The sequence below is a fragment of the Rhagoletis pomonella genome, unplaced genomic scaffold (genome assembly GCF_013731165.1).
Source record: "Rhagoletis pomonella isolate Grant_MI unplaced genomic scaffold, Rhpom_1.0 Rhpom_scaffold_00008, whole genome shotgun sequence".
NCBI lineage: Eukaryota > Metazoa > Arthropoda > Insecta > Diptera > Tephritidae > Rhagoletis > Rhagoletis pomonella.
This window is the reverse complement of record NW_023458562.1, coordinates 8,773,430-8,798,864: the sequence shown is the minus strand read 5'-3', so window position 1 is coordinate 8,798,864 and position 25,435 is coordinate 8,773,430. Positions and strand designations below refer to the sequence as shown.

Genomic DNA, 25,435 nt, shown 5'->3' with positions numbered 1-25,435 from the left:
CAGAGGAACACTTTTGTAAGTAATCCAATATACCACAAATAGACTACATAATCCAACGATTTTTGCAGGGTTGCTTATGCTGGAAATGCATAAGTCGTTAAACACAGCAGTACATTCAATAGTTAATAATTATGTGTGCATAAGAGGATATTCGGCTTCCGATTGCTGCAGTGTCATAAATTCTCAACAAAAAAGTACAATACCAAATGGGTGTTAAAACGTAAATATGTAGAAGCTATTTTCATACTAAACCGCGTTTTATTAAAGGAATTGTTTAACGCTCGGATTTTTTCAATTTAACGATGAAACCAAATGCGATATCTCCGGGCCAATTGAATTGTATATGTCAATTAATAAGTGTGCATTTGGTTGGTATAACTGTAAGGGTGATAAAATTCCTAGAAAATTTATTTAGCGAAGTTAAAAATGTACCGAAAATCATATTTATGTACGGATTGTACTTTCAAATTATAAAAGGGCTGGAAAATGTACAACTGTAACTAGTTTTCCATCACTGACAATAACCACGCCCACCTCCCATATAACGGTAGTTTTCAGAAATACGAAAACTGTGATATTTTAGTAACTACTGAAGCTTAACTTAAGGTATGTCGAAAAAAGCTTGATGCAAAAGAAAAATCAAGTCAAACAATTTATTTTCTGGTTCAAAGAAGTTCATAATACTAGTAGCAGAAATAAAAGATGCGCCTTATTTCGACCAGTTTTATCTATATTCCTTTTGTTTATTCATTATTTAATTTTTTTTTACAAAAGTCTACCTCATATTACATATAATTAAATGAGTATTTCTCTGACATCAAGATTTTTTAAAAATACTTTATAATTTTAAAGATATGATTACTTCCAAAACTTATTTAAAAATATCTGTTTAATGTAAAGCAAACATATGGGCACCAAATGAAATATTTTTTTTGGGTTCGCAAGGACGAATAAGAATTGAAAATGTCCCTTTAATATATTTTATTTTTTTAAAGTAACAAAGTTAGTCCTTAACATATATTTTTTTTTAAATAAGAACTGCAAAATTCCAAAGATATCCAAGGAAAAAATTATAAAAGGGCATTTTCAATACCTACTCGCCCCCTTACGCACCAAAAAATTTAATCTGTTTTAACTTTACAGAATCTTCTCTTTAATGATGCCCATACTAGTTTTTTTAGTATATTGCACTGAATTTTATGAATCATTTTTTGAATTACTCATACCTTTTAAATTCCAAAGTTCTTTTAAAAAACCCTGACGTCAGAAAAATTAAGAACGCAATTTTACTGTATTTGGCCCTTGGTTTCGCGAATATATTGTTCTTTTTTGTGTGTAAAATTGCCTGTCGCACGGTTTTATGTGTATGTATAATTAGCTAGACATATATACAAAAAAAAATAAATATTAAATAAACAAAAGAAATATAGCGAAAACTGGTCAACATAAGGCATTCTATTTTTGCCACCATTGAAAATTACAGATCCCGAAAATCCCAGGATTCTTGGCAAATAATCCCGAGATTTTCGCGACTTGAAAAGTCCGGGATCCCGGGATTAACATCCCTAGTAACTAATCCCATATCCCATATAACTTAGAGAAATACGATATCTTCGATAAATCAGTAACTACTGAAGCTAATTTATTCAAACTTGATGGTCGAAATAATTTCTTAGCAGAAAATACGTTTAAAACAAACTTTTACACTTATGTGTATCTCGGCAACATTTCCATAAATTTGTACCAAACTGGTATAATTATTGTACTTTTCAGATAAAAACAAGACGTTGAAATTCTTAAAATCGGACTTAGTTACGCCCGCTTTTCATATAACGGTATATTTCAGAAATGCTGAAGCTAATTTACTAAAAATTTGGAGGTACTCTAAACAATACCTTGAACAGAAGTAACATTATTATGGAATGTGAAAAATAGGCATGATACCGCCAACTTATTACTATATACATAAGTTTATCTCTTTAAGTCTATCTGAACATATTATCGAATATGTTTGAAATAGGGGTAAACCCGTCAGTGCTTACCACAAAGTGAAAGTTTTCGGAAAGTTGAAAAACCTATATTTAGTACGTGCGCCGGGTATTTAATGTTCGGCTTCGTCCGAACTTAGACTTTTTAATTGTTATGGCTACGCCCATTTTCCAAAAACTCATAAAAATTTATATTTTTCCCCAAGAGATCATTGTAAATATAGAATTTGAGTGAATAAGCTTCAGTAGTTACTAAACTATCGCAGTTTTCGTATTTCTGAAAACTACCGTTAAATGGGAGGTAGGCGTGGTTATTGTTCGATTTTACCGATTTTCAATACCGATCGTCCTACGCTCAAAAGATATACAGGTACCCAGTTTCGTTAAGATATCTCAAGTTTTACTAGAATTATCGTTCGAACAGACGGACCGACGGACAGACAGACAGTCACGGCTTAATCGCTTCCTTTTTTACGTCACTGTTGGCCTCCTCCGGCTCTACCTCCGTGATCAGGTTCTTCGCTACGATTACATCGTTGCTGTATATTTTAATTTTGGCCATGTCGCAGCCGTAACGTATAAAAGCGCAAACAGTCAACGACGTAGCGTAGACGTAGGTTGACGCAGACACGACCTATCTTATGGGCTTCGCGTGTTAAGGAAAACTCACCACCGCATGGCGGTGATGTTGCCGTTGCTTCTCTCTTTCTCTATCAACACTAAATTTAATATGCTGCTACGTACGTCAACCTACGTTTACGCTACGTCGTTGACTAACTGACCTTTAACTCCGCTCTTTTGCTCCAGCAACTCTATGGATTCCTTATTAAGAAGCAGGACAATCTGCATCATCGCTTTCGGTAATTTGTACCACCTTCCAATTCCTGGTAGGTAGCTCCGGATTGTAGAGGCTTATGGTTTGCAGTCGCACAGGTAGGTCCTTGAAGTCGACCGCCCTGAGCTTCGCACCAGGGTAGACTTCTCCAATGCCTGTCTTCTTGTAGATCTCCGCTGATCTAGCATCCTCGCATGCTATAAGCCGGGTGTTATTTTAGAACCACCCCGCTCCCTTGCAGGTTGGCGGAGGTCCCGTATTCTCCAACATTATGGTAAAAACAATGTCGGCCATGGCAGAATTAACCTACTTCTATTGCTGCCTCAGGGCGAGGCTGTCTTCAGTACTCTCGTCAATGACGCCAAGCAGGATCTGCTACTTGGCTACTTCAGCAAAAGAAGACCCCTGCGTTCTGACCCTCTTTGCATTGTTGGGCGTACTTTCCCCCGATCTATTGCGCTTACTGGAGGGCGCATGCGGCTGCTCCAGCTTGCAATAGTCGGACAGGACTGCCTTTGCCCAGCCGATTTCTATGAGGATCTCCTTCACATGCTCTTACTTTGCCTTGCTACACAGGTCAGGCGTTGTTGTGAACCTTTGCAGGATTCGTGCAGCCAGCTTTCTCTGTCTCGTGAAGGCAGTGGGTGTCGCGGAAGGGCAGTCTGCATGCCAGGTTGGCATCCACTGGTGCCAGAAGTTTCCCGGGGTGGACTCCTTTGAGCATCCCCACCGCCGCTTTCCTTCACTATTGCAAGAGCTTGGCCCGGTTTCACCATTGGCCTTGGTTTCCCGCTATTTGTCACCGCACTACGGCTGGTGGAGGTACTCTTCATCGCTTGAGTCCCTTCTTTAGTGGGCCGAAACCCTTCCGACGCCTTAAGGGGGGCCGGTCCCTTTATAATTTGTTTTGGTTTTTGTTGTTGCTGTTTTTGTTGTTATTGTTTCCTGTTTTTTTATAATTGTCCATACTTGTTCCTACAGGATGCGGAGAAAGGGGTTCGTCCACCCGGGCAGAGATCCAAGATGCCCAGGTAAGGCCTACTTACATCCTGGGTGTGGCCGCCTCCCAGAGGGCTCCGTTCGCGACTGGGCTATTTAGGGGCCCCCAGCCTGGCTGATCCTCGGTACGGTGCGCGTGACGCCTTTATCCAGCCCCTTCAGACCTCCAAGCCACGATCAAAAACCATTTCCATATGACTTAGCTATTAGGGAGTTTAGCACATAGTACCTGAGCTGAGCACTATTCTGACATCGCACAGAATCCTCTGTAGTGCCCATTTCCAGTCAGCGCCCTCGTGGAGGGTTCAGCCGGAGGATTTTTGCCGATCTTTTTAAAACTGAAAACGAATATAATGCCTTCAGAGTAATAACAAATAACACAAATCACTTACATCACTTACTTATACTTTTAAAAAATATTGTATTAACACATTTCCCAATAGGACTGCGCAACTAATAAATTTATTGTAACTGATATTAATTGATTAATCGCACAATCCACTTTTAAGCGCTCGGCGCTAAAAATAAAATAAAAGCTATAATGAGGCGAGATCAGCTCTTTCCACAAATGAAATTACAAATTTCACATTCAGCGGTCACAAATGGTGGTTTAGTAATAGTGGCGTTCCAGCAGCAGTACGATTTGCAGGTTTTGTAGGATTTAGTCCGAAAAGCATTCCAGCAGATAAATTTCCAGTAATTTCATGTAACTGAGAGCAATTTTTTTGATTTTATTTTGTTATTTATGGCCTTATAACAATTATATTCAAACATTTTTTTGAGCTTGAGGACGTTTTAATGAAAAGCTATTGTGGAAAAGCAACAATAATTTGAAAAAATTGTAGAAGTGATAGCTATTTCGGATATCACCACATTTCCCTATCAGACTTCTTCAGCGGTATTCGAACCGACGACCCCAGCTGACTCAGTCAGTTGCCTACGCACTGTGCTAAGTTCGCCTTAATTATTGTTGCTTTTTCCACTTTTTCATTTGTTAAGCAAACTACAATCAAGCGCAGCTGTTCCAGTGCTGTTTAAATTTTATCATGTGGTTGTTGGTTTTGTAAATAATTCTATTTATAGAGTGTTTAACTTTTAGGTGTGCTCGTCCTTAAGTTATTTGTTTTTTTTTTTATTATTTATGGCCTTATAACAATTATATTCAACAATTTCGTGAGAGTAAAATATGCTTATTCTCAGTATGAAGTAACAGGATTTAGTCCGAAATTTTTCTTCCTGAAAATTTATGAAAACTGTAGAACTAAGAGCAGTGTTGCATTCGTAAACAACATGCGAAAGAGCTGATGCAATTTATAAGAAATATTTTTAGCAGTATAGAACCCAATTGTACCAAAATAACGAAATCTTTTGAGAACTAAAATGTTGTGTGGAAGAATTTTGGCCTGAATAAATAATCTGTAAACAAACATCTGATATTTATATAGCTGTAGGAAAAATGGTTTTATGCATTCCAGCAGGTTTTCTCAGTTCTTTGACCGTTGCTCTCTTTTGTGAGAGATATTTTGCTTTTTGACAGTTCTACAGGTTTTAGTCCAAAAATCGCTGGAACGCACCTATTCGCAAATTGACTCGAACTCATTACCTACTTATGATGTGTTTCGACGCATTTACATGATAGCGCACAAAAAATTTAATTAAAGGAAAAAAATCGCCAAAGGCGATTTCCTGAATTTTTACGCGCAAATATCCAAAAAAAAATTGCCACCTGGTGTGAATACTCAGGCGCAATGTTATCTGCAACAAAATGCAAATTTATGCATATTTGTCGCAAAATAAACTGTAATTGTACAGTCTCAGCTAATAAAATCCATATACAAGAAGTGGACAATTTAAAAGTTCTTGATGTAATTTTCAGTAATAAATATAGGTGGAATAAACATAAAGAATACCTCAACACAACACTCACAAATAAATTAGCCGTTATAAAATGCTTATCTAGCAATAAATTCAACTGTTCTTCCCTTTCCTTACTTCATTTAGTAAAAACCCTTGTCATATCCAAATTAAATTACGGCCTACCTATTTTCGGTTTCTGCTCCAAATCCCTCCTCGGTAAACTTAAAACCGCCCTTAATGCAGAAATAAGATTCGCCATTGGAGCATTTCGATCCTCCCCAATAAACAATATGTTTTTGAAGCTAGCATTCTTACTTTCGAAAACAATAGACAGCTAGAGCTTAATAAACTATCCAAGTCAATACTCCACAGTCGAGACACGTCACTTTTTCACATAATTAACAAACTTCACAAAAACAAAAGATCCCATCAACACTACTAAGAATTATAAAAAACTGCTCCCAGCTCGAAATTCCCAACTCCCCAATCAAACTAACCTCCAAACGATCTGTCCCCCCTCCATGGCTTCTAAAATCGGAATCAATTAACCTCGCCCTGCACAATCACGCGAAATCGACCACACCGCCCCTGCAGTTCCGTCCACTTTTCCTTGACCTAAAACAACAATATATTCTCCACTCTTTCATCTATACTGATGGTTCAAAATCAAGTGGGTTTGCTTCCTACAGTGTAACCGATGAGAATCACATTATCAAGTTAGGTCTACTTCCTGAATATAGCTCAGTTTTTTCGGCTGAAATAGTCGCTATCCATGAATCAACCAAGTATGCAATAAGCAGTCAAGGAAAATTTGCCATATGTACAGATTCCTTATCTTCCCTTAAAGCCATATCAAACATACAAAATAATAACTTTTACTGCACGGAAATAAGAATTGACACATTTCCAAGGATAACCCTCATCTGGATTCCAGGTCATGTACAAATAATTGGCAGCGAAACAGCAGATAGCGCAGCCAAACTCGCAAACTCTACTCCACTAATATCAACACCCAACCATAACTTCTCTGACATTAAACACTATCTCAAATCTATACAAAAACAAGTAAACAAAGGAAACTGGAACCTCACATCAAACTGGTACAGAGCCATCAACACCAATCGCACTTCACTTGTCGATTATCTAAGTCACATTCCCGAAGCGATAAGCAGATTAGACTGTACAAAATTAATAAGATTGCGAATAGGACATTCGAAGTTGTCCCACGGCCACCTGATGGGTCTCGAGAACCCATCCTTGCGATTGCATACTCGACGCCACATCACGACGAATATCATCTTACACAACTTATGCGACTGCCCTAAACTAAGTGCCTCCCGATACCTTTCATTCCAAAATACCAACCCATTATCCCTACTATCCAACCCCACGCTTACCAATATTGAAAACATTTTAACATTTTTAAAATTGGCCAGACTTTATTATTTGATATAGTTCTTTCACATAAGCTTTATATGTACGAAAGCATTTAAATTAACATTATATTGATAAACACACCTATATAAATAGGCATTCTATCACCACCCAAGCAGTTGAAGGCCATTGCTGCTGTTACTGCTTTCCTTTTTGCAATTAGATATAAACTTAGTTTATACTGTAATCTTCTCAAATAAATAAAATAAATTGCCAAATTGGCGCTAAATCGCCCAACCAGGACACTATGATCCCTGGTATTTTCTGCTAAAAAATGGTGTCCGATTTTAAAAATTTTCAGCCGTTTGGAATGTTTTACCAAGGCAAATAACTGTGCCAAATTTGGGACAAATTGGTGGTGCCTTTACCGAGTAATCATATGTGGTCGTGGCTGCGACTATTTGGCAAAAATTCATAATATTTTTATTTTTCCCCAAGAGATATACATTTTGAATAAATTAGGTTCAGTAATCACTAAAATATCGCAGTTTTCGTATATCTGAAAACTACCTTATATCGGGAGTAGCCGTGGTTATTGTCAAAAGAAGTACAGTTACCAAGTTTCTTTAAGATATCTGAATTTTTACTCGAGTTATCATGCGCACAGACGGACGGACGGGACGGCTTCATCGATTTCTTTTTGCATTCTGAGCATTTATGTATAAATCTGTCTATATCTATCTCGATTCGATTTGGCTGTTGCAAACAACCGTTATGTGAACGTTACTGATTCACATATAATTCTTTTACTAAGGTACGTTTAATTTTATTTCACATTGCACGTAACAAAATGCCTTTGTTCGGTTGCGGATTTGAGGCATGATGAGATGGGAACTGTTTGGTGGGAGGTGAAAGTCGAGGTTTAGAAGCGCACGAATGTTTGAAAATTGTATCATGCTCGTCTTTTCAGACTTTGTTGGGCAACTAATTTTCATTACGGTTGGCTGAGGCGACCTCCTGATGTGTAACCACCGCCCCTTGTAGAAAACTCTTAGCTTGCATTAAAACTTGCACATAGATAATATAGTCTATTATTAATTGAGTACTTAAATAAAATTAAACTTTTTTCAGTGTCAACTTCAAGAAAAACGAAAAGGAATATCAGCCCGACAAGTCAGAGGTATTGAAGTTCTTACGCGAAGAAGAAACTGGACAATCGACTCCAGGTAATGAAATATACTCATGTTATTATGCCTTAGCTCAAATACTGTACACGATAAATAATGGCGAGAATCTATTTACAGCAGACAGTATTTTTGAGTAAATAAAAAGGTTGTTTTTAAGGCATTTAAGGAACTTCTATAAAAATTCACAGAATAAGCACTTGATGAAGGAAATTAGCAAATGAGATGTCAAATTTCTAGAAGCGTAGATCTGGCAGCATTAATTTTTAAAAATTTATTTACTTGACCTTGAAAGGTGTTTACTCTTGAACCTGAGTAGTTCCAACGTAGCTATGTAGCGTTTGTTTTTGGTCGATATAAACATATTTATATTAATTTACATTACTAATATAATCGAATACACATAGGTATCTGATTACGTTTATAAGTCAGTTATGTTTATGCATTTTTTGTTAGTTGGGTGTATGAAAGTAAGCAAAAAATCGCAATTGCTAATTTGTCGGCAAGTGTTTCACTAACATCTGCTGTGCACTTATTTGTTGCATTTTGTTAACAAAGTGTATGTGTTCTTCTAAATCTTTTCGTTACATGTTTATACTTTCATAAACTTTGGCATCAAACTTCTCAACAACTCATCTTCGCATATATCTGGCTTACAAACACCTTTAACTCCACAACTATACACAAAAACCTGAAATTACACAGCCTTCCAACAAGATTACCAACACCAGCACCAAAACCAACACCAACACTTACACCATCAGCAACAACAACCTCAACAACAACAGCAACAACAACAGCACTATCAGCCATCTGCTACAAGGCATGTAAGCGCTCCGGTAAATTCCTCAAAGCCTCCAAGTACCGGCGGATTGCCGACCGGCCAGAACATTTGCCATGAGTGTGAACGCCTCATAACGTAAGTCACAGTTCAACTTTTCAATGCACTAAATTAACTATATAATAACGTTCGAAGCAACTGAAAAAAAAACCATTTGCTGTAATTTTTGGATAATGTTAAAATGTTTTTATGAACTTTTATTTCTTTCTTTGCCAGTTGAGGGTCCTTTAGATTCTGATTGGTCCCAAGTTTGAAACTATTTACAAAAGAAAATCGTTTATGAAAAGGTTGTATGACGATTCTTTTCTCTACCTGTACTAGGATAGTTAATTCCACCGCATCAATGTTGAAGCGAATTTACTGAAATTTTGCGTTGCCCACAATAGCGTTGGCATCGAGGTGAATTTATACAGGGTGGTAATTCTAGAATTCGCCGCGGCCCTTCTGAATGTCAAAATCATGTGTTTGTTGTACTTTTGTGGACGTTTTTTTTCCGCCGTTGTGTGTATAATTTGTTGTTGTAATTTTTTTTTTGCTCAGCCGATACCACCTTGTAAAAATTCGCCTTGGTTGGCATATAAATAAAAGCAATTAAATATACATACATCCTTTGAGCAACGATTTGTACCGAAAATTTTCTATATGTCGTTACCTTAATTCGCAAAGGCCCTACCTGTGTTTTTCCAGGATTTGGTAGGATGTATTCAAGTAAACTTTCAATAGAAATTTTGAAGTGTTAGTACTAAACACAACGGAGTTACATGCCACTTTTTAAAAAGCCCTACCTATTTTCGATACACATTTATAATGTTTTCTGCTTCTCCTGTAAAATAAAAAAAACTGTTGGTTAGGGCCTTTGTGTACTAAGGTGACGATATGTAAAGTATATCAGAAATTGGCCATTCTTGCTATCAATTTTCATTAAAACGTATTATATGTATAAAAAGAAAGTTGCTTCCTACGTTTGTTCAACTCGTCCACTAATGCATGTACATATGTATATAGATATCGATGGTCCTCTGCCATAACGGTACAGTTCGAAATTTCATGTTGATAAATAACCATATTTTCCTGTTCACAATCGACATAGGCTTACCTGCTATTAATCCGACAGGAGACGCAATTGTTGGATTTGTCAGAAAGTAGGCAACACTAACTACTGTCGATCAGTTAGTAATGCTTTTGTAGGAAAATTAATATTTTTTTCCTTTTATGCCGTTATTCAATAATACTTATGGACTTATTTTCGCTTGACGACTTAGTTACTTATTTCGTCTTTTTCAGTCTTTGCAAAGCAGTCACAATTTGAAAGCTTACAACTTTTCCCTACAAAAAGACTTCAAGACACATTATTGCTAAATTATTAAACGCAAAAGCTTTAATTAGCTCTACTGAAATAAATTAAATTTTGAGTTAACAGAGGACCATCGATATCAAAATATCTGGCAACAGGTTCTACCTACATATAGAAATTTGTCGTGTTTTCGACTTTTCCTGCATGGATGTTTTTATGAGTGTATGTGCGCACATTAGCATGTTTGTATAGAAGTCGTATGAGAACTTTGTACATTCGACCCACTTTGTATTTTCGTGGGAATAAATAATGTAGTTAAAATACAAACAAGTTCATGGGACTATTAGAATTAGGAAATTAGGGGCGAAAGGAGTACGTATCTTCGGAAAAGGGGATTAACCAATATACGAAACAGATATCCACTTTATTACAAACAAATTTTGTTTGATCTAATTGCTGATTAACATCATTTTCGAAAACAGAACCACCGTCTCCCGCGAATTTCTATTGGACCCAGAGCCACGCCATCGGCGGCAATGAACGCCGTACACCGCTATCTCACCAACAACATCCACAGCAAAACCAACCGCTCGATAAACCAGTGGAAATAAAATCCAAGCAACCCACCTTGGCCTCGAATGCTTCACCAAAACCTGGTCTGCCTCAATCGGCCAAAGCAAATCCGACTTCGGCAGCGCCACCGGCCGAATCTGTCGATCCGCGTGTCATTATTATGCCCGTGTGTCCGGCCTTGCAAACCCCGGAATATAAAGCGGAAATGGAAGCGGCAACGGCTGCACTGCAGCACGATGATGGCCCGCGGCCATTGTCCGCCAGCGGACATCCGGCTTGCGCACTGTGCGGCGTCGGTATTGTGTAAGCGCTTCGTGTATATTGAAGTTTGTATATCTATGTATATGCATGTACATAACGTCTGTGATACTTCAAAATGTTCTATGTTAATTATTACTTCTTGTGCTGGAGTTGATTTGTTAACTTTACTTTAACACGTCTATTAATTGTTCAACATCATGAGGCGAAAGCGGATAGATTGGTCTTCGTGAATGAATGTAGAGAGATTTACAGATGCGTTTATATACAGGCAATCGATCATTTAAGCTCAAGAAGTAATACTTGACATGGAACATTTTACAGTATTAACGACGATGTATTACATAGTACGTGAAGTGTGTTGGTACGAAAGAACGTTGAACGAAAACCCAGTAGTGGCGATAACTGAATGGATGTGTGGGTTTAAAAAATATCATTTGAATTTTGTAAACCATTTTCGACACACTGTGATGAGGCAGTACACTTTCGAACTAATTAAGAGCAAATCATTAAGAGCCAAATTCACAGTGCGTAGTTAACTCAGAATCGGCAGTTAACTACAGATTTTTGTACTAACGCATAGTGCCTAAATACATACCATCTCCTCGATCAACCCGTGAATAGCTGCATGTGCAAAAAATTCAGAACTTATTAAAGTAATAACTTGATGACACCTCAAAGCATGTTCGGCCTAGTCTGACGCTACCTCCGGACGACTCATCTGGAGTTTATTTTTTATTTATTATCAACTTAGGGTAGACCTGAAGTAGAATTATGACAATCGGTACGCTAAAATCGTCGCTAAAATTTTCTAAATGAGAAGCAGTGGGACTAAAAGTATCAGCCAAATCTGGCAGTTTGAGTGTCATGTATATAAATACAAGTAGCATGTTATTCTTTTGGTAATTTTCGGCGGTCACAATTAGGAATGGCGAATGTTGGAATCTAGCTGCAGGTTACTGAGTTAGTCACATGCTTATTTTGAGAAGTGGAAAAGCTTAAAATAAGTGATAGAACGATACGAGTATCGAGTACAGAATATCGATACTTTTCACGAGTACTGAGTAGTATCGAAAAGTTGATACTTTTTGACAAGTACATACTACTGAGTAAGTATCCCGAATACCAAAAAATATCGACGATAAAAACTTCTTTTTTTTATTACATAAATAATTTCGTTCTTTCAATGACATTGAAAAATTAAAAAAAAAACAATACCCAATAAACATTGTCCAATATAAAATGCATGATTCAGTAATAAAAGGTTTGCTCTGGAAACATTTTTCTCGCTCCCTCGTGACAAAATGGGCTCCCTTAGCAAGGCACTTTGTGTGGGTTCGAGTGTGTGTGTGCAAAGATTTTGTAAGGGAGTTAGGGGAGTGTCAAAACTCTAATGTCACTAATGAGCAAACCTTTATTTATTGAATCATGGGGTAAATGAACATAACCATCATTTACTTCAATGCGGTCATAACTCAAGAAATCAAAAAACTCGAGAAAAAGGCTTAAAAGTTACGAATTTACATATCGAGCCCTAACCGCCAAAACAACGTAAGCGACATTTTTTTCGAAATTTTCTTTTTGATGCAGAAATATTCCTAGATCTATATGCATTTCTGCATCAAAAAGAAAATTTTGGAAAAAATGTCGCTTACGTTATTTTGGCGGTTAGGGCTCGATATATTCCCATAATAAAAACTAAAACCTCTTTTGTTCTAGCGACAAGTTGTAACCGGTAGTGGTGGTAGTGGTAACAGCTATGAAATTTTTACGCAAACGAGATGAAGAGGTAGCGGTCATTCCAACGTTGGCTCGGCAAATTTTTTTTAAATAATTGGAAAACGAATCTTTCCTCACCTTCAATAACACGGCGCTACAAAAATAAGCCATGAAATACACCCGAAACAAAACCTAGTGTAGGTTGTAGGTATGGTCGAGTACAACGTGAAAATAGGTCCCGTATAGTTCCTGAACGCTCCATTTTTTATACCAAACAAACCGTTATTTTCATACTTGATGCACTTATCTATTAATAGTTTGACTATTTTCCATCCGATTTTAAAAATCGAACAAGTTTTGAAAGGAGGATTTTTTTGAAATCGGACAAAAACCACGTGCTCCACCAACATATCGGTAATTTCAAAAAAATCAAGGCTATCTATATTTCAGGGGGAACAATGTTTGTCCACTTAAAAAAAAATCAACACGGTGCTTAAGGAGGCCAAGCTGAATGTGTTTATAAAATTTGGTCGAGATCGGTCAAGTAGTTTTTGAGATACGCATATGTGATAAATGTGGGCGGTGCCACGCTCTTTTTCCAAAAATTTTATGAAAACCAATTTTTTTGCTTAAATTTTGAGTAAATATTGTTGAGCTTCTGCTCAAAAAATCTGCACGTCCGGCACATACACACATATAAATTTAAGGCCGTATTTCTGCTTGAATTTCTTAACTTCGACAATATTTATGCAATTGCATTGGATGAGGTACCAATTTATTCGAAAATAAAAGTTATTTTAGATAAATACCGCATATTTATCAACTTTCATAGACATTTTTGAAATTAACGATGATCAAAGTTCAAAAAATCAAGAAAAATAGGGACTCATTAAAATTTAACCGATGAAAACTCCCCACAAGCTAAGTTCAACAATATACTGTTCTACATCGTTTTAAAGGTCTATAAATCCTATTTTCAAAACTTGTTCGATTTATATCAAACAAAGGTTGGAAATAAAACAAATTTTGCCTTATTTCCCATTGCTTATTTATACTATTTGTAACAAAAGCAGTTTACTGACAGAAAAAGAACTTCGTTTATTTCAAAAATACAATCAAACAAAAATGTGATATAATTCATATGAAGAAAGTAATATTCACAAAATATTTTTACTTATTTAGTCTAAAAAAATATTGTCTTCAATAGCTGCGCGCCAAATTGAACATAGCGCTTTTGTATGAATTTTGTATGTATGCTTTCTAATATGTTGAAAAAAATTGCTGGAAAACCTTAAAATGTTTGCATGGAACGCAGCATATAGCACAGAGAATATTGTTTTGAGTTTTATCTTCAGTTAAAATTTCTGCATTATCATCACTTGCTTCACTATTTCCGAACTGCTGATTTTGTTTAGGAAGACGAAGGGAACATGTGGTCCGAAATAGTTATGTAAAAATATATAAAACTTTACCTACTCTCAGATTTCTAAATTTAAACGTATACTCGGTACTAGCAGGTGGGATGAATGGCGCAATAAACAGGTGAAGTAATAAAACAGCTTTTTCGCTTTATTTTCTAACATTCGGCTGCCTTATAGTCACATTTTATAAACAAATTTTCCAAGAAGGCAGTGTCAAAATCTTTCTTCTCATTCTGGGCACTTTCAAAATTTAATATTTACAAAACCGTCCATTTAACTTGTTCATGTACTACTTTTTGTCAAATGTAACTAGGTGAGTACCTATTGTTAAGTTTAGAAGTTGGTCTTATTGCTCAACGAGAAATGAAATAATGAAAATCTGTGTTATTTCACATTCAATTGGGAAATAACACAAATTTGAGTTATTGCCGTTTGTGTTATTTCATATTTCGTATTTTGTTAATATTTCTATTATTAGAATGTTTAACTTTTAGGTGTGCTCGTTCTTAAGTTATTTGTTTTTGTTATTTTATGGCCTTATATCAATTACATTCAACAATTTTTATTGAGCTTGAGGCCGTGTTTAATGAAAAACTTGTTGTGGAAAAGCAACAATAATTTGCAAAAGTGTGGTGGTGATGAGAAAATGTGGTGATTTACGAAATAGCTATCACTTCTACCATTTTTTCAAATGATTGTTGCTTTTCCACAATAAGTTTTTCATTAAAAACAGCCTCAAGCTCAATAATAAATGTTGAAAATAATTGCTATAAGGCCATAAAATAACAAAAACAAAGAAATATCTATTTTAAAAAGTAAAAAGGGCCAACATGTTCTAAGCAAAGAGAAAGTAAAAAAAAGCCGCGCTTTGCAAAGAGCAAAGGGCCGCATTTGGCTCAAAGAACCGCGTTTGCCCACTGTTGGTCTATTCACTTTACAAATAGGAAGAGGTAAAAAAAGTAAAGCAATTAGATTTTGGTTTACTTTTCGCGTTTGCCTTTAAAATACTGGAAAGTACGAGTATTACGCGGTGCTGCAAAAAAATGATTGCATATGCTTTTTATGTCAATTATGCCTGATCTAAACCAAACTATATTTTCCGCTTTTCAAAAAGAGCTACTCCAAACTTTATTTGTACAAACATTCTCTAAGCTATAAAGATTTTCCCGATTTCATTCAGCAGACTTCAAACTAACATTTGCTGGTAACACTGTAGCGACGCTTAAATAACAAAAAAAACACCGCCACGGGCGTAATTTTGGGTCGTAGATTACGGATCTGTATACCGTTTTTTTAGACTAGGTTATTTTCCCAAGTTATTTTAATTTTAAGTTTGCATTACGAATGAAAAGTTCAACCTTTAACATGGAAAATGTTACTCATACGCCATGCATGAGTATGGGAGTGAACGGCCATGTATAAAACTGGCGTATAAGTAACATTATTTCTTGCTCCTATTTCATAAAAAATTACTGCACATTTTCATTTAACCATTCAAATCTCGTCAATCTATCCATCGATTTCCATCGTTAGTAGTTGGATTTATTGGCAAAGGAATAGGCTTCAATACAAATGAAACTTGCTACAAAAGATTAGGTCTTTCTTAATTTCTTCCTTTTTTAATTTTTTTCATAAAAAACTGAAATATATGTCGAAAATGACCTGACCTGGATAAACGGTATACAGATCCATAACATACGGCAACACTAATTTGATGCGGCAAATGTTAAAGCAGTTTTTGATAGACTATTTGTGCTAATTACGAATCCGTGAGTATACAGATACCATCAGCTCCATATTTTGAGAAAAACGTGGTCAAAGTGTAACAAAATCGAGTTTTTTATTTTGAAAAGCTCCAGCAAAAAAAAAAAAGGTAATAGAACCATTCAATTAGGCCTAAATTAAAGCTAGAACTCTCGACTACTATCCCTGAGCCTTAACTCGATGGTCACTTTTAGTCATTTATTGAAAAAAAAAAATACTTGTAAATTGTGTTATTGAAAAAAAATGAGCCAAAAATCAGTTTTTGCTGTCCAATAAATGACTATAAGCGACCTTAAGGTCAAGGTACCGGAATGGTATTTTCAGGGATTGTAGTCGAAACAAAATCCCTAATTTTAGCCTAAATGGAAGGTTCTGTTGCTTCTGTTTAATTGCTGTAGGTACTCAGACTTCGCCAAAATCAGTTTTCGCTGTTCAATAAATGACTATAAGTGATCTTAGGATCAATTTGCAGGGGTGGTATTTTCAGGGATAGTAGTCGAGAGTTAAAACTTTAATTTAAGCTTAAATATAAGGTTCTACATATTACCTCGACTTCATTTTTCTCAAAGCCTGGAGCTGATGGAAACTTTATACCTACGGATTCGTTAAATTGCACAAAAAGGTCTATCGAAAACATCTTTAACATTTGCCGCGACGATTTTTTTTTCAATTTTTGTTGACCTGTGTTATCTATGAGTCAAATTAAGTTTAAGTTTCGGCGTTTTTATACCTTTCATGAGCATGAAATGGTATTATAACGATGTTTGTAAGTACCAGAACAAAAAGAGATAGACCCATGAAAATGTATACTTATATGATCAGAACGTCGAGCTGAGTTGATTTAGCCATGTCCGTCTGTCCGTCTGTCTGTCTGTTTGTATGCAATCTAGTCTCTCAGTTTTCGAGATATCTGGATCACATTTGGTAGGTGGGTGTATTTTTATAATGTATTAATCATTTGTCGGCACCGGAAGAATCGGACCACTATAACATATAGCTCCCATACAACTGATTGTTCAGATATGAGATTTTTCATTATAACTTCTCCATTTATGCAGCTACGAACATGAAATTTTGCAATACTGGCACCCATTATCAACATATCCTTACAGTGAAAATTACAAAGATCGGGTCACTATAACCTATAGCTCCCATACAACTGATTGTTCAGATATAAAATTTTGCGTTATAACTCCTCCATTTATATAGCTAGGAACATGAAATTCCGCACTGTTTTCAATACATATCAACAGAAAACTTAGGGTGAAAATTAAAAAGATCGGGTAACTATAACCTATAGCTCCCATACAACTGATTGTTCAGATATGAGATTTTTCGTTATAATTCATCCATTTATGTAGCTAGGACCATGAAATTTCGCGCTGTTTTCACTCATTATCAACAGAAGACTTACAGCGAAAATAACAAAGATCGGGTCACTATAACCTGCAGCCCCCATACAACTGATTGTTCAGATATGAGGTCTTTTATCATAACTCCTCCATTTATGCAGCTAGGAACATGAAATTTCGCACCATTTTCACTCATTATTAACAGAATACTTACAGTGAAAATAACAAGGATCGGATGACTACAACATATATCTTCCATACATCTGATTGTTCAGATATGGGATTTTACTGTAAAACTCTTTTATTTGAACAGGTAAAACCGATAAATTTCGTAAGATATTTTATAAATAATAATACAAAGTCTACTGAGATAATCGTCAAAATCTATGCTGTATAAGCTTTATCTCCTATAGCACTGATTGTTAAGATACCAGTTTTTGCCATATATCTCCTTTATGTACGAAACTAAACCCAATAAATTGTGTTACCGGTTTACATACCGATCACATAGCGGTGAAAATCACTTAGATTGGTGTCATATAAAGTATATCTTCCATACCTCTGATTGTTTAGATGCGATTTTTTATATAAGTATGTAACTCCTCTATCGATGTATGCAGATGTATTCAAAAGCAGTAATCTGTCAAAGTAAAATTTGCAGATGTTCATGAAAGGTATGAAGCCTTCGGCATAGCCGAAGACAGCGCTGCTCTTACTTGTTTTTTTGTAATTTCAAAACTTGAGATTTTCACTACAGTGTAATTATATTTAGATAAAGTTATTTAGAAAAACAATTTTTTCGGATTTTTCTAAAATTTGTTGGTTCATGGTTAAACTGACTAACCGTCCTTCTCAAAAATATTTGCCTTCTCTGTCCTCCTTTTGAGCAAAAATGTCCTCTTTGTACTCATTTTCAAGTTTTATAGCAGTGATGAAATTTAAGAAAAAATTTCGTTCAGAATATTATTTCCCAATCGTGCACAATCATTGTATTTAAAAGCCGTTTACATTGTTCAACTTTCAGTTAAATGATGTATATGGGAAAGCCGTTTTAAAGTATGTTCACATATAAATATAATCTCAATCAAAGCTCATTTTTTAATCACCCCGTTTACACAGGCAAATTCAGATTAATAGTGCCAAATTTTTTGTGCTTGTTATTCTCTCATCTCAAGGAAAAGTTAAGTTCCTTCTCTGTGCCACCGTGATCATCTGTTCCTCTATACGAGGCAATTGAAATATATTTTAGCTTAATATTTGTTTAAAAATTTACAAACATCTCTTAATTGACAGCGTCCATGTTTGTTTACTTTTTCATTTGGCATATCTCCTTCTTCGCAAAAGTAATCGGTAAAACTAGGTTGGACACCGAAAGGTTATCGGTTTGATCTGAGATTATTTTATAATCCCTGTTTCTAATTACAGATTAGGGAGCTCCAAAATGAGGATAATCTACCCTTATGTTACCCTATATTACCCGTAACAAACACTGAAATACTAGCTAACGACGCGTCTTCACAGGCGAAAATTATTGCCTACCATATGTAATTTTGTTTGCCAGATATGTATAAGTTTTATCAGAAGCAATACTTGTGTGTGGGGATTTTCTATCTTGATAAAAGCATTTATAAGATGACTTAAAACAAGTATGTTCGTTGCATTGGAGCGCAAATATGCTTAAACAATTTTACAAAATGTGTTATTTCACATCCAAGTACACAATCAAAAATAACACAGGCCCAGCGGCGGATCCAGACCTTTTTTGGGAGGGTGTTTTCCGGGAAATTTTGCCACTTATTCCTTTTAATTTAAACGAGTAATTTTTGTATATTTATATATAAAAGTGATCCAAAATAACTAACCTAGCGAATTTGGGGCCTTACAATTTACTGAGGAGGATATTCACCCATTTCCAAAAATTTTTCATTTAAATTTTTAAAGGTGTCGGTGGGCATTTGAAATTTTCGATGCAAATAACATGTAAAAAAGTTTGTTTTCATTAAAAATCTTATAACTTTTGAATAGTTAAGTTTATGTGTTTTCAATGTGGAGAATTTGTCCTCCTGGAATGTTAAAAAAATTCGGGTCACCTTATTCATGGTTCAACTTAACTTAAATTTTACACACTTAATTTCGAGTCGTCGGGCATGCATTCATCTGACCATATTCTGCATGAGAGTTGATGCATGCACTTTATCAGCTCCTTGCTGACGTACTTGAATAGCTCTGCTAGCAGGCTGTTAGCTCCAGCAGCGTTGTTGTTTTTCAAGCGCGCTATTGCTATTCGTACCTCGTCATTGTCAGGTGGTGAAAAATCGGCTCCGTCGTCATTGACTGGGGCTCGGGTCCGTCTTCTCCACAGCTTTCATTGCTGCTACCGTTCAGTATGTTTGGAAAGTGTTACCTCCATAATTTTAGTACATTCTGGGCATCAGTCACTAGGTCGCCATTGTTGTGCGTACAAGTAGGGTTCAATCGATACATGTAAATACTCGATACTTTTCTTTTGATACCAAGTATTTTTTTTACTCGATACCTTTTTGTTCGGTATCGAGTAGGTATCGAAAAAAAAGTATTTGGTATCAAAAGAGTAATTTCTACTACTTTTATCATTGCAACAGCAACTCAACAAATAACGCCCGTTATTAGAGCTTTCGCGAAAAGTGCGGTCATATAGTAGAGAAAGTAGAAATCGCTTGTCTGGAAAGCATTTAGAAAAGTTGTTGTTTCTTGGCAGTGTGCCCCAAAAGCTATTTTTTTCATAAATATTTTGTGAATAATATACTTATATGAAGTCATATATGTAATTATAACTAATATTGTTCCTCAGTAATGTACCAAAAGAAACAATAAAATTTTTTTCATAAATAGTTTGTAAATGATGCAGTGCGCTGTATACTCATAGGGGTGACCTTATGGATAAGTGTCGGATTTCAAGTTTTATTTACAAATTAATTTTAGTTACTTTTTAATAAAAAATATAGTTCATTCTATGACAAAAACCATGTAAATCCTAGTTTCAAATTTTGTACAAAAATTAAAAGAAAATCAAATTTTCACCAAAATTAAACACTTTTTATTCAGAATAAAAAGTGTGGAATTATGATGAAAACGTACTAGCGCAAAAGAGAAGGCACAAGTTGTCCCTTCTTATTATTTACGATTTTTGATGAAACTTTGTTGATCTGCTTTAATTTTAAACTTGGATTAACAAGGTTTTTGTTATGGAATGAACTATATTGTTTATAAAAAAAGTGAATAAAACTAACTTGAAAATAAAAACAGAAATAAAAATCCGCAGCTTATCCATATTGGGGGACCTATACACTCATATGACTGAAAAAATTATAGCCAATACTGTTCCTTGGTAATGTGCCACAAATATTAATTAATAATTATTTTGTATTCTTACTAAATAAGTTAAATATATACGTTTTCTATACCTGCAACTTTATTGGCTTTTTATTTGATTTGGACATACAATGTTTTAAACCATGATAAGACGTAATCATACGACCTTTTACAACAAAAAGGGAAGTATCTCTCAAAAGAGAAGATGAAAACAATTCAAGTAAGTACTCGATACTTTTCCGATACTGAGTAGGTATCGATACTTTCAGTCTTTTGAGTACAAGTACTCATTAGAGTGATACCTTAGTGGTATCGATTGAACCCTACGTACAAGAGTTCGCCTTGGTTTTAAAACCTTCCGTACGTCGCCTAACTCTCTGGTAAAATTTTCTGGCATTCTTTCTGTAGGCCAGCATTTCAACCTCCTCGCACACACGTTTTTCGGCCTCTCTCTTCTTATTGCGGCAAATACGTCTCACTTCCCTCTTCAGTTCCTTATGACTGTCCCACATGGCTCCCATTGCGCACCATAGCAGCGTCGGTTTGGCGCATTTATACAAGGTGGTGTTACTACATAGAACAGCTGTAGAATTTCATCCAAGACAAAATAGCATAACTCTAAGATGGCAATAAAACGAAATGAGGAAAATTATCCCCCATTTTCTTTCGTTTTGACATCTTTAAGTACAAAAAAGCAATAACCAAATACACGTGAGTTTTACTTATAAGGGGGTGCTACCACCTTATGTGGATGCGTCTTGGTGGCCCGGTAGGCGGCACCTATTCTCCGCAGCTTCTTGAAATTCTTCACCGTACCAGTTGTTCTTTCGGGGTCGTTGAAATCCAACTTCTTCTTCGGCGGAGGTACTTAATGAACGGGAAATGTGGTTTCACTGGTCGCATATGTCGGTTTGTTGAAGATTGCTCTCTGAGGGCGGGTGTGAGAGTCGAGCTGCGAATATAGTAATATATATCGCAATCTATGTACACAAGGACCTACAGCTCCGAACGGCGATTGTATTTTTATGAGAAGTAGTTTTTCTTGGAAGAAATACAATCGGAGGTTTGCCATTGCGTGAAGGGGGGCGACCGCTATTGGAACAAGTTTTTTATTTTCTGGTTTTTGATGTTAGTCGGAACCTGAGCTTGAACCCAGGCCCTGCGGAATGGTACAGCGCACTGCTAACCACTGAATAAGAATATTAAGTATTAGTTGTAAATGGGAAATTGTTATGTAAATGTTTGGAATGATTGACAAGAGTGGACGGTGCTCTATATGCACGTGACATTAGGTGTGCATAAATGTAATCTCATAAATGCATGTATGTTTGAAAATAAGTAGCTGAATTAATCGAAATATTTATGTACATACTACATGCATGTATACATTTCACATACAAGTTTTTAATATTTCATGGACTCACACACAATGTTGTCGCTTTTCACAGTGGTGTTTTTGTGCGCATCAAGGACAAGAATCTGCATGTGGAATGTTTCAAGTGTGCAACTTGCGGCACCTCTTTGAAAAACCAAGGTTACTATAACTACAACAACAAGCTCTACTGCGATATCCACGCCAAGCTCGCAGCTCTACAAAATCCACCACCCGGCACCGACGGTTATGTACCCGTGCCAATTAAACCGTAAGTATTTTATGACCGTAATTTAAATGAACTACATATCGTAGAAAACACTGAATTTAATCAACTATGAAGTTTTAATTCGAAATTATTGATCACTGAGTTTACATTCATATTATTGCACATTAGATCAAAAAAAGTTCAATTTGTTTCAAAAGTTTTTAAACCCTCATAATATGGGTTTTTCAGGAGTGCTCAGCTAAATCTGTTTTTATGGCTTCAATTGGCCAACTCGGACCTGCAATATTACGCCTTAAAACGTTCGCTACCAAACGTATTTAAGCAGTGCGTCATCACAGACCAGGTGGAATATTATTTGTTTTTGTCTAGTGTTGTGGGTCTTGGTTGTCATTGGGTATCTCAGAAACTCAAATTCATAATAAAAGTAATTGTTTTAAGCCTGACACATATTTGTGACGCTGGTATATAGAGATATCTTTCGATATAGACAAGGGCCACATTTATGTGATAAGCTAAACTTCAGGATTTTATCTAACTCAGTTTAATTCAAAAATACAAAGCTTACATAAAATTAAGTCTAGGTGAAAACATAGTAGCATTATGGCTTGTTTTTGGTGTGTTCAAATTTATTATGTTCAAACAAGCCTAAATATATGTCCTTACCGTCCTCTGTGTATTTACTTCACTATGAAGCTAATATTTTCCCTCTTAAAGTCGGTAAAGACTTTACCACGTGCCCTGTAAATAAACATAACCTCATACTTAACAGGTAGCTGTAATACCGAGCCCACTTGTCACAAACGTGTGCCAGACCTTTATATAGACCATACTGTATCCAACAACCCACTATCGCAGACGGCAGTGAAAGGAGGTTTAATTTAATGAAGTTAGACCGGCGTCACACATTTGTGTCGGTGGTCCCACGTGAAAACCCAGCTGACACACATATGTATGTGACGCGTGGTAGCGAACGTGTTAAGAATTTTTTGTGAGTTACCGTGAAGGATCGATTTTAAACGAACAATCCATTAACTATTCAGGCCCTTAAGGTCTTGGAAATTGCGAAGCTAGCCCAGCAGCCACATTAATGAAATGGAGTTCGATATACATAACTACCCAGTGGCGGACCCAGGTAGCGGAAATTGCGGAAATCTATATCTATATCTATATCTATATCTATATCTATATCTATATCTATATCTGTGTATATAAAAATGAAATGTTTTCCGTATGACGGCGACGCCTGATCAAACGGCGGAACCGATTTCAATTTTGTAAAAAGTACTTTTTTGGACCTTCTGCGTGGAAGGTTTTTCGATTTAAAAAAATTTGAATTTTTTTGGTGTTATTGCCGAAAAATGAAGAATGCTCCGACGTCACGATTTCACAATTTCATAGAGTTTTCCGTATATTGAATGTCACTAAACTACTAAACGGCTGGACCGATTTCGTTCATATTTGGTACATATATCAGTTCCTTTCTTCCAAAAATTTGCTCGCTAGGTGGCGCTGGGATCAGGATATTCTTAAATATTGCATTTACTTGCTGATTTAGCTCATATTTAGAACACAATTTAGCCAATTGAAAATAAATAGTGGATTAGACGACAGTATAACTGAATTGAAACAAACTGACATACATATAAAATACATAAGTAAATATGTAGATGGTGTGTTTGCAATAATAAAAACAAAGAACGCGGAAGACATACTAAAAGTATTGAATGCACAAAACACAAAAATTAAATTTACGGTTGAAAGAGAGAAAGATAATAAAATTGCCTTCCTAGACATAGAGGTGCATAGAAAACGGAATACAATATTGCTAAACTGGTATGCGAAATCCATCGCGTCGGGTAGACTTATTAATTTCCATCCAAATCGCCCATGGAGTCAGAAAATAGACACCGCTGCTAGCCTGATCAAAAAGGTGTACATACTAAGCAACAACGAGTTCGCAGAGGAGAACAAAAATAAAATTAAAAGCATTCTGCACAAAAACGGCTACCCGCATGCGGTAGTTAACAATTTAATAGAAACGACGATAAACAAAAGTAAACAAACAAATCAAAATAAAGATCTTCAGGCTAACAACACAACTAACAATAAAAAGTACATTGGAGTAACTTACGTACCAGGACTAACAAATAACCAGGCGCTCAGGAGAACAATAAAGAACGAAGATATTACATATGCTCACAGACCGCACAATACAATAAGCAAACTGTACACTAAAACAAAAGACAGAATTCTGAAGGAACAACAACATAATGTGGTGTATCAAATAGAATGTAAGGCGAATGATACTGAAAGCTGTAACAAATGCTACGTAGGCACAACAAAAAGATCATTGGGTACAAGAATAAGCGAACATAAAGCGGATGAGAGAAACAAAAAGATGACAACAGCACTGGCACAACACTTGACGAAGCACGAACACTTTGCGGATACGAGAATTTTGGACATCGAAAGAGGGGTAAAAAGGAGAATGACATTAGAAAGCCTACGTATACAACAAGGACTTGAGAATGCGATCAACTTTAAAGAGGACGTAGATAACACCAACAACGTATATGCAGCTGTAATCAATAACAAATATAAATAAGAACATAGGATTCGAATTTGGTATTGTTGAAAAGATACTTAAAATGGTGCTAACGTTGATCGTTTGTTAAACAATTTTTGCCAATAATATTTATGTAAATGTGAGTTCAAAGTCAGAATTAGTGTAAAGTAATTGTCGTTAACTATGTTTATTGTTTTTGCATCAGCGAATTTTACTTGCTTATCATGTTTTATTGTTTATTTGTTTTTGTTTTTATTTTTCGAATAAAGACTCCCTGATGAAGACGCGAGAGCGTTGAAACGCGTAGGAGGGTAAAAGGGAAATTTAATTTTTCGCTTTTTTAACTCTATCGGCCGAAGCAGCTCCAACCCAGCAAACATAATAAATAGTGGAATTCGCGCTTCTGTGTATTCGCTGTATCCTGCGTAAGTGTAACTGGTTGAGTGTGTGGTTGTTGT

General features: G+C 35.9%; 1 protein-coding gene across 17 annotated transcripts in view; it reads left to right on the top strand.

The window, feature by feature from the left end:
* Positions 1 to 25,435, top strand: part of LOC118744139 (PDZ and LIM domain protein Zasp) — a 261,367-nt gene that overhangs the window by 121,055 nt on the left and 114,877 nt on the right. For all 17 annotated transcript variants that reach the window (XM_036476901.1, XM_036476900.1, XM_036476913.1 and 14 more), the window contains 3 exons: positions 8,185 to 8,279; positions 8,943 to 9,156; positions 22,259 to 22,453. In XM_036476901.1, coding sequence (XP_036332794.1) covers positions 8,185 to 8,279; positions 8,943 to 9,156; positions 22,259 to 22,453 — 504 coding nt within the window. The remainder of the gene's footprint in view (positions 1 to 8,184; positions 8,280 to 8,942; positions 9,157 to 22,258; positions 22,454 to 25,435) is intronic.